This window comes from Pyxicephalus adspersus, chromosome 4, assembly GCF_032062135.1.
Source record: "Pyxicephalus adspersus chromosome 4, UCB_Pads_2.0, whole genome shotgun sequence".
NCBI lineage: Eukaryota > Metazoa > Chordata > Amphibia > Anura > Pyxicephalidae > Pyxicephalus > Pyxicephalus adspersus.
The window spans coordinates 59942003-59951552 of record NC_092861.1 but is presented as its reverse complement, the minus strand read 5'-3'; the positions used below and the strand labels follow the sequence as shown (position 1 = coordinate 59951552).

The 9550-nt window shown below is 37.0% G+C and overlaps 1 protein-coding gene across 1 annotated transcript in view; it reads left to right on the top strand.

The window, feature by feature from the left end:
* Positions 1-9067, top strand: part of ECE2 (endothelin converting enzyme 2) — a 38900-nt gene extending 29833 nt beyond the window's left edge. The window contains exons 16-19 of the mRNA XM_072408384.1: positions 2439-2506; positions 3966-4156; positions 4243-4338; positions 4451-9067. Coding sequence (XP_072264485.1) covers positions 2439-2506; positions 3966-4156; positions 4243-4338; positions 4451-4627 — 532 coding nt within the window. The 3' untranslated portion in view covers positions 4628-9067. The remainder of the gene's footprint in view (positions 1-2438; positions 2507-3965; positions 4157-4242; positions 4339-4450) is intronic.
* Positions 9068-9550: the final 483 nt, after the last annotated feature.

Sequence of the window (9550 nt, the reverse complement as noted above, 5' to 3'; positions counted from 1 at the left end):
TCCCCTTCTGATCACTCATGTGCCATTGATTGTCCCCTTCTGATCACTCATGTGCCATTGATTGTCCCCTTTCTGATCAATCATGTGCCATTGATTGTCCCCTTTCTGATCACTCATGTGCCATTGATTGTCCCTTTTCTGATCACTACCGTATATGCCATTGATTGTCCCCTTTCTGATCACTCATGTGCCATTGATTGTCCCCTTTCTAATCACTCATGTGCCATTGATTGTCCCCTTCTGATCACTGAGTCACTTTTTTTTTGGCTTCTACGGCCGGGTAACAGACTCTGTTAGGCCAGGGATCAGCAGCTTGCTTGTCCTTTGAAGTTACTTTCAGTTTCACTCTGCACTGCAGCCAGCATCGAGGAGTCACACAGAGGCACACAGTATCAGGTATCGGAGGATGTCTTATTTGCGGGGGGTGCTTTATTTTAATTGTTTGAGCAAAAATCGGGGGGTGGCTTATTTGATGGGGATGCCTTATCATCGGGGAAACACGGTATACCCAATATTCACTCTCACTACTGAGCCAATTACACTATTTCCTTCCATCCTCATCCTTCTTATCTCCAATAAATACAGTGCATACCCCAACACCACACACCTAAACTCCTTTCTCAACACTGCGCAGCAGACAGCCCTCTCCATTTACATCACAGCACCTTCCACTTCTCCAGCTCCAACCACTACACCTGCCACCCACCCCCTTCACCACACTGGACACCTCCCATGCCTCCCACTCTGTTTCTTCTCATTGCTCCTGACATTACTATCCCATCTCCTACTACTGCACATACCACTCTCCCTGCTCTCACCACACCTCTCCACTCCACCTAATATCCTCATCTTTACACCAAACCTTCCACTTCCCTCCCATGGCCCTTGTCAATCTCATCCTTACCAAGATACCTCCACAATCCACCCTGCATCTATCTCAATAGGGGAGGAAACTCATTCATGCTTCATTACATGCTTCAACACGAATTAAACTTTTTTATGAGTAGGGCTTAAGATGCCGAAGTTGAAATAAAAGAAGTTTAGCATCACCAGTTTTTGACCCATCAAATTATCCTTTGGTATTTAAACTAAGGCTATGTTGCTGTAATATTTTACCCTTACCTCTTCTTTCATTAAAGGTCACTGCAGCAGGCACACTTTCTGTCTGCTCAGGACCCAATGATTTCCTTAGACTCTCTTTGACACACACTCCTGGGCTACATGGCACATAAGTTGCTGTGTTGTACAGATTGCATATGAATTCAATGAACCCAGTATCTTTTTTATCAGAAACAAAATCATTGCAGAAGCCATACCCTTTGCACACAGAATCCTTTCTTGGTCTGCTGTAGTGTTTTTGTTTTATTTATTGTGTTAATGCAGTTCTAATATCTAGTAAGTAGAACTGATTTGGTGTGTCTCTTCACATTTATCTAAAGCTGTGTGCATTAGTTTACACAATGTGTGATAAATGTAATTCACTGCAGTGATATGCTGGCTCCATCTGACCCCCTTCCCAACTTCCCTCAGGTGCTGAGACCTTGGGTTGAATGGAAAGTCAAAATATATATTGCTGCAAATGTTTATAGCTGCAAATTGGAGTTCCGCTTCATTTTGGTGTAGTTATGGACAGAATGTACTTAGGTTAGGATCATAATTGAAAGTTTGTGGGGAGTTCAAAATTAATTTCTTATTTCAGTGGCTATTCTTAGGACATGTGTACAGGGGTGCTGTTTACCTGTGTTCAATGTGTGTTTAAAACATTAAAACATAGGTCAGCAGATTTCAATTTACTTCAATGGTACAGTGTAGGTGACAGCTCTTTTGCCACATTTGACTTACAGATAGAAATGAAAATATCATTTGTATATATTTTATCTACTGCAACTCGGGCTCATCTAAATATCTTACTCTTCATATACTGCACTAAACACCCATCACTATATTCAAATCAGTGGCATACTTAGAAAGTGTATAAAACAACCACTATATTCTTACCACCCAGCTGCTTTTAAAAGTTCCAGCCACTGACAGTCTTCACAGTTCCACTAAAAGCAAGGAAGCAGCTGAATCAAAAGGGCCCCTGTTCTATGATCCAGGTATTAACTGTGCAATCAATCCACCATGTGCATGCTCCAACTTCTAATGTGTTCACCTGAAAAAAAGGTTTCAGGTTGAAACAGAAGCAACAGCATATAGTATACATATTAGACATAAATATAACTTTAAAAGTTGATAACTTCATTTCCAGTTAAATTTATTTCAGAACGTAGTGCCTAATCTTTAAATTATCATTCACTTTATTCACCACTATTCTACTGAACTTTACTGCCAATAAAATCTAAACCACCACACTAATGTCTCACAGAGCTGTTCTTTTTGCATTTCTAGTGCATGCCTTCTCTCACTCATGCTTTTGTTTCCTCTTTCTTCTTCAGGGCTCTAAATTTCGGGGGTATTGGGGTGGTGATGGGACACGAACTGACGCATGCATTTGATGATCAAGGTTTGTGGCAAATTATGCAGTCAGATAATCTGTGAATGGTGTTCAGGGTAAATTGTAAATGTTAATGTTTTGAATGTTTACATCTGGAATTATATTACCTATAGAGTTATTCTAACTCAGTAATTCAAAGTAATGTCAGAAATAACCATGCATGTTAGGCTAAAGTTACCAAGCTTTAACACAAAGAAAAGCTTATTGTGAAAAAAAACAAACAAAATATGCACATAACGTGACATAATACTGAAATAAATCCTATTCAAGAAATGGAGGGTTAGATAGGATTATAAGACATTAATTACTAATAAAAATAACTTTAAATGATCATCTGTAACCTAAAAAAACACAATATGGGGATTGCTGTTGCTAACCTCTCCTTCTAAATATTATAGCTTCCCTGTCTGCAAGCTGATTCATTAGCTTCAGCGCCTTATCAGTCACTGACCCTAAACAGTGTGCAGATCAGAAGTTGTGAATTTATTCTGCATGCTTGCTACAGGCGAGGAAGGTGTAAATTTAGAAACAGCCAGGCAACTAGCATATTCAGAAAGTTGGCTGCAATGGCAGCCTCAAAACAGGTTTTCCTAAAGGTATTTTATGTGCTACCCAGTGATGCCTGGCATGCATTTGTAATCGTAATCTAAAGTATATGTATACACAAAGGAAGGGTTAAAACCTGTGATGGTATTTTTTCCAATGTGTACCAATGAGGAAATTTCGTTTTAGTTGTTGTCCCTGAGACAAAACAGGATGCTAGAGGAATTCACCCAAAGTGAGGGAAATAAACTAAAATTTTAAACAGTTTGAAACATTTTTCAAGCTATTTTTTGCAAACTAAAGACCCCCCCCCCAGTGTTATGAAAAGAGGGTTTTTTGTTTAAAACTGAAGAATGTGTTACAGATATAATTAGCTGGTGAAAATAAAGGAAATAATAATAAAATATTATTATTATTATTATTATTAATAATAATAATAATAATATTAATAAAAATACACCCAGCACATCTAATAATTGATATTTTACATAATAAAAGGTATTACCAGTTATACCTGTGTGGTATTAAAAATGTCCCTGTTCTTCAGAGACAATTGGTATATACACATTTTTGAAGATGTTGCATCCACAGGTCAGAATCTCAAAATGGCAACAAGTTGAATGTAGTTTATTCTACTTTGCTCTAATGGGCAAATTATCTTGGATGCTTTTAGAACAAAGTACCTATTTTCACCTGTCTTACAGCAACAACTAGGGCTGAACCTCATACACCACATTGAGGATTCGGTGTAAACTAAGATTTGCACAGTGTCTTTAAACATGCCTTTCTTAGAGAGAGAGTGATTATTTGCCTATATTATGAAGCAATAATTGTGTGAAAGATATAGCAATTTCCTAAGGTATTTACTAATTGTTACTTAGCAATAAGTTATAGCTCAATCAATCACTATTATGTTCTCATTCAGGTAGAGAATATGATGAAGAGGGAAACTTGCGTCCTTGGTGGCAAAATGCATCTTTGGAAGCGTTTAAAAACCGCACTGAGTGTATGGTCAGTCAGTATAATGCATACAGTGTAAATGGAGAGAAAGTTAATGGAAGACAGACACTAGGGGAAAACATAGCAGACAATGGAGGACTGAAAGCAGCATATCATGTAAGTGACATATATATCATCTCATCTCATCATTTAGCTTTTATTAATACAAGTGTAACACTTAATATGGCAAATTCTTATTTCAGGCTTACAAATCTTGGCTGCAGAAACATGGTGAGGAGAAAAGATTGCCTGGAGTTGGACTGTCCAACCACCAACTCTTTTTTGTGGGATTTGCACAGGTGAAAAAGAGAACTGTCCTATACTGACTGAGCTAAATGACAGTAATTGTTTCTAAATGTGATATGATATTTATCCTGTCTCTAACCTTATTCTCTGAATTTTATGTTGTAGGTATGGTGCTCTGTACGTACTCCAGAGAGTAGTCATGAAGGATTAGTCACGGATCCCCACAGTCCTGCAAAATTCAGAGTGATAGGAACCTTGTCAAACTCAAAAGACTTTGCTGAACATTTCAACTGTCCTACAGGGACCCCAATGAACCCAGGAAAATACTGTGATGTGTGGTGAAAATCTAGATGCACAGATCTGAATGGCTGTTTGTTCTGCATATGTGTGAAATTAACAGAAACTGTTCTACCCAAAACAACATTTTGCCTAAAAGTGGTATTTCAGTTATGGGGGTGGGGGTGTTGATAGATTAAATCATTCCCTGGCTTGTATCCCTTGGGGTACTCATCCAGTGTTATATTCTGTAAAGTTTCCAGTTTTCTCCTTACTAAATGATGGTCTCACGCTCTCAGTTCTGCCAATTTATAAAGGCATGATCTATTATATTTCCAGCTCTAATCTGCACATTCAGTCGTATTCATGCTGCATTTTAGTTATGTGATGCTAATGAAAATAGCAGCAGAGACAGAGAGCCATTGAGACCAGCACTAGAATCACCACCAGAAACCTCCAAAGATATAAGAAGCCAGTAAGTTGTTCAACCTGTAAAACATCAGTTTACATGGACAAACCCACTCTAGTAGAATTCTAGCTAAATGTTTTTTTTTTTTGTTTTGGGTATTCACCTAAATTTCCCTTACTTCACGTTTCAGGTAACACACCTGAACTTTACCTACTCTATATAAAAAATGGTATTCTTCTCCTTGTCTCTTATTGTAAAGAATAATTTGTACAACAGGAAGGAGGAACATTTTACCATTAAGTTTATTCCAGTTCCCAACAGGGAACATTTTGTAATCCTTCCCTTTTCTATTCAAAGGTATTTTAAAAAAAGTGGAGTTCTACTTTAAGAGAAACGTAGTAAATATGTATTGGGAATACCATTGTTTTCCTCTCTTTTAGAAAAATGCATGCATGTTGTCTGAAAAATATATACAATCCATGGCTTCACTACTAAATGAAGTGTTGACCGATAAGCCTGCAGATCAGTTTTATCTTTACTCATACTTTCTAATCTGCATGCTTGTTTAGGTCAGCGACTCATAAAGAGTTCAATAAGATCAATGACAGCTGAGGAACTAGTATTTTTTTAGAAAGAGGGCAACAATGGCAGCCTCTGTGTTTCTCTAAAAACAGATTTTCTTTTTAAAGTCATATGTTAAAATGAGTAAGAGACTGATGAGTGAATGTGATAGTAAAATTGTGGTATGTCAGGTTGGTATGATTGGTGATAGATGATACAATAGTGGATGTGATCTGTGAGTGACAGACAGACTTTATAAAGGTAAAAAATGAAAAGATTGTTTTAACATGATGAGGTTGCATAATTATGACCAAAGAAAGAAGCAGCTCAGTTAATTGAGTGATACATGGAAAAAAGGCTGTCTGATAGCATGAAAAACATTAGTTAATTGCAAATTATTTTGGCTTATTCACCATTATATTTATTTGTCTAACACAAACTTTAAATTAATACTTTAGAAGACTTCAAAGCTTGTGTGACTATATTTATAGGACTTCTATATTGTAAAGAAAGCAAAAGAGGTAACAAGTAACTATATTCAGGTATAAAATCCAAAGTCATTGGATATATTGTTTTATTGTTTATAGCATCATCTTTTATCAGTTTAGGGCAGCAAGGACAATAAAAGATTTCTGATTGGATGCTGTTAGTTAACATGGTTTACACAATGAGTAACATTTCCCTATTTTGCTTTATGAACCTGACTGATCATTGATAAGCATATGAAACTATCAACAAAAGACAACTTCCCAAAATGTTTGTATTGTGGTGGGATTACTACTTAGGAGTGGCATGGATAGGGTATGGATTGTATGAATGGTATGGAGGATTTAGTTTTACAAAGTTTTACAAAGAAAACCAAGTGCCAAAATAGATAATTCTTAAAATGCCTTTTTTAAACCCCTACTTTATTTGGTGCTCTAACATGTAAATCAAATTTTACCAATGACTGATATGTGAGGTAATATAGGTATTGTAAATTGTATTTGCAAGAGTTTGTGTGTGAGAATCATCCCACTGTGATGAATGGTTGGAACAGAATAATGAATTTGTGTGTTTTTTTTTTTTAAACTTTGAACCTAGAAAATGATCTGAGCACAGACTTATCAACGCATACTTTGTATGTATATATATATATATATATACTTTTGTATGTAATGTATTTGTCATGTTGCATGGATGAGGTGGTAACTAATAACTAATGTCCTTGACTAGGTAAGCATAGTGTTGTTCAAATCCTTTCATGATGCCTACTGACTCTGTGCTGTCAAACTATTGAAACTGTGCTGTCAAACTATTAGGAATGCTGCTTTCTTCTTTCTAGACTCATAGCTGTTTTATAAATAGTGATAGTTATAACCCCCCAACCCCCTCACAATGGCATCATTTGCTATCAGGCCCAAGGTTATCAGAATTGTTTGCAAAACAGTAGGACGAGGCTATATGTCACATACATCCAATTAGTTACTAAAACGCGTTGCAGGGTAAGTGCATTTTGGTAAATGTAGATGTACTGATTGGAGAAAACATGCATGAAGGTGTATGTCTGTGTTACAGAAAGTATGAATGTATGAATGAGAAGATATGCAAGTGCAATAGGTGTGAGTATGGAAACTGAATTGCTTGTGCTTTATGAGAATATACTGTCTGTGTTCTAAGTGATAAAACCAATATGCTGCACATGTGTATACTTATAAAAATATTCTGTGTGTTGATATTGCTGGTACTAAATGAAGTGTCAGCTTTACTTCACCACACATCTGACCGTCTGCTGTCATGGGAGTCCCTATATTGGGAGGGGTCTGTTTGCCCCATGAATCCTCCTCTTTTGCACTGTATGGAACACATATCATGCTGGCATCATGCTTTTGAGATTAGAAAGCATTACCATCACATGGTGTTTTGCCATGCTACACTTGGATACCATACAATCATTTTTAGGATATTTACAATCTTTTAATGCCCAAAAGTGTGGCAGAAAAAATAAGGTTTACATAAAGATGTCATGGTTGCTGTGTGAACTACATTCATTGTGACATTCTAGATGATCCAGCAATGACAGACCGCCCAAAGACACAACAGGGGATCCATAAAACACAGGAGATTCTAAAAGGAGAAAAAATAAAAACCATGCCTTAATCCCCAGCACACCTACATAGAGATATATATTTGAGTTTCTAATACAGTCAGAAACTCAGTGCCACATAGTGTGAACCACTTTAGTTTTACATTATTTTAGTGAGGAACTCAGTCCTTGCTTTTAGGCAAGGAGCCTATGTCAGGGTAAAAATATTTTATTTCCTCTTATGTATTACATTTACTTTAAAAGAAGGATCTTTGCCAGCCTGTGGGAGAAGTAAAATAATTAATTTTTGAAGACAAAAGGTCTTAAATGCTTTGAGGCTCCAGAACAGCTTTATGCAGCCTAAAGACTTTCATTTAGCACCCTGTTGCCATCATTGACATCCATGCCACTAATATAGCTTAGTAAAGACTTTGGAAGGATTTCATTACTTTAGTTTACTGCTATTCTGACAAAATCCGTTAGTATGATGACCAGATACTTTTATGGTTATGACTGCATGACCCAAATGAAAAAATAGAGGCTTTAAATGTGCTTGAAATCTGCATAATTCACAATAGACAAAACCAGCAGTATGACTGATTGGGTAGCCATGCAAATTTGCTTTTTACCCAACTTCACTAGAGGCCTGCAGATTTCTCATTCAATGCTCAGTCACATCCAACGTGCCATTTGTTGAATGAAAAGTAAGGGCTGCATGAGCATGTTCTAAGTCAAGAAAGGCAGCTGGAACATGCCATTTATTGCGAGGGATTGGGCTATGTGCTGTTATATTGATAGACCCGTTGTCTGTTCCCTCTACACCTACCTCACACTGTGACATCTGCCGTTTCTCCCATTGTTATACATATTCTGTGTGCTGATATGAAAGACACAAGGAATTTCACTCAGGATGCAGCCATCCTAGATGATCTACTGGTAAAAAAAAAATTCAGATCAGTTTAAGGTGGCTTGAGATTTCAGCACAAAACACATTTATACTAATGACAGCTTCTCACCTGTGGTATGTACTGTCTGCTCATCCATATACTCAGACTGTCAAGCAGTGCATTGTGGTCAGTGTAGTCCTTGTGTTTCCAATTTGAGCATAGCTAGGTAGCTATAGATCTGGTAAGTAAAACCATGAAGCTTCTCAAGTCTTGGTGGAGCACATGGGTTATAATCTTCAATAATTTTAGTACAATACAGGCATACCTGTATGTGAGCTATCACTTGGCTGTACTAAGCTTCACATTATTCTACTTGATTTCATGCAGTAGGATATTTCACAAATGATGCAATGTTTGCATACAATTCCACTAACCCTTTACATTGACCCATTGGGTAAGAACTACACATCACCTCATCATATAATGTTACTGTTTACTAGATGCTTGTGGCTTCTTCATTAATGTGTATTTGTGAAAAGGTTTTATTTTTTCATGTCTAATAAACCGAAAAGAATCTGCTTGCATTTGTGTTTGAGAATTCTTTATTTGGGCATACATTGTTATTATTCATATAGTGTGAACAATAAAGTAAGTATATGTTATAAACTTTTCAGCACTATAGGAAGAAGCGCTACTGACACCCAGACTAGAATAGCCCTGTAGGGTTCTGGTTGCTTCAAGTGGAGCTGTGTTATTAGAAAAAAATGAATAACAATAGTAATAGAAAAACTAAATTACCCCCTTGACTTGAATATTATTTTTCCTAATATTAAACAGGATTTTTATAGCGCCAACATAATATGCAGCACTGTACAATAAATAGGGGTTGCAAATGACAGACAGTTACAGACAGTGACACAGGAGAAGAGGACCCTGCCCCAAGAGCTTACAATCTAGGAGTATAGCCCTCATTCCCTATTGGTTCTTCATGGATCCACAAACGGTGTTGGGAACCTTCATACACGTCAGATTCTTGCCTGAGACAAACATGACTGTCTGTATCAGGC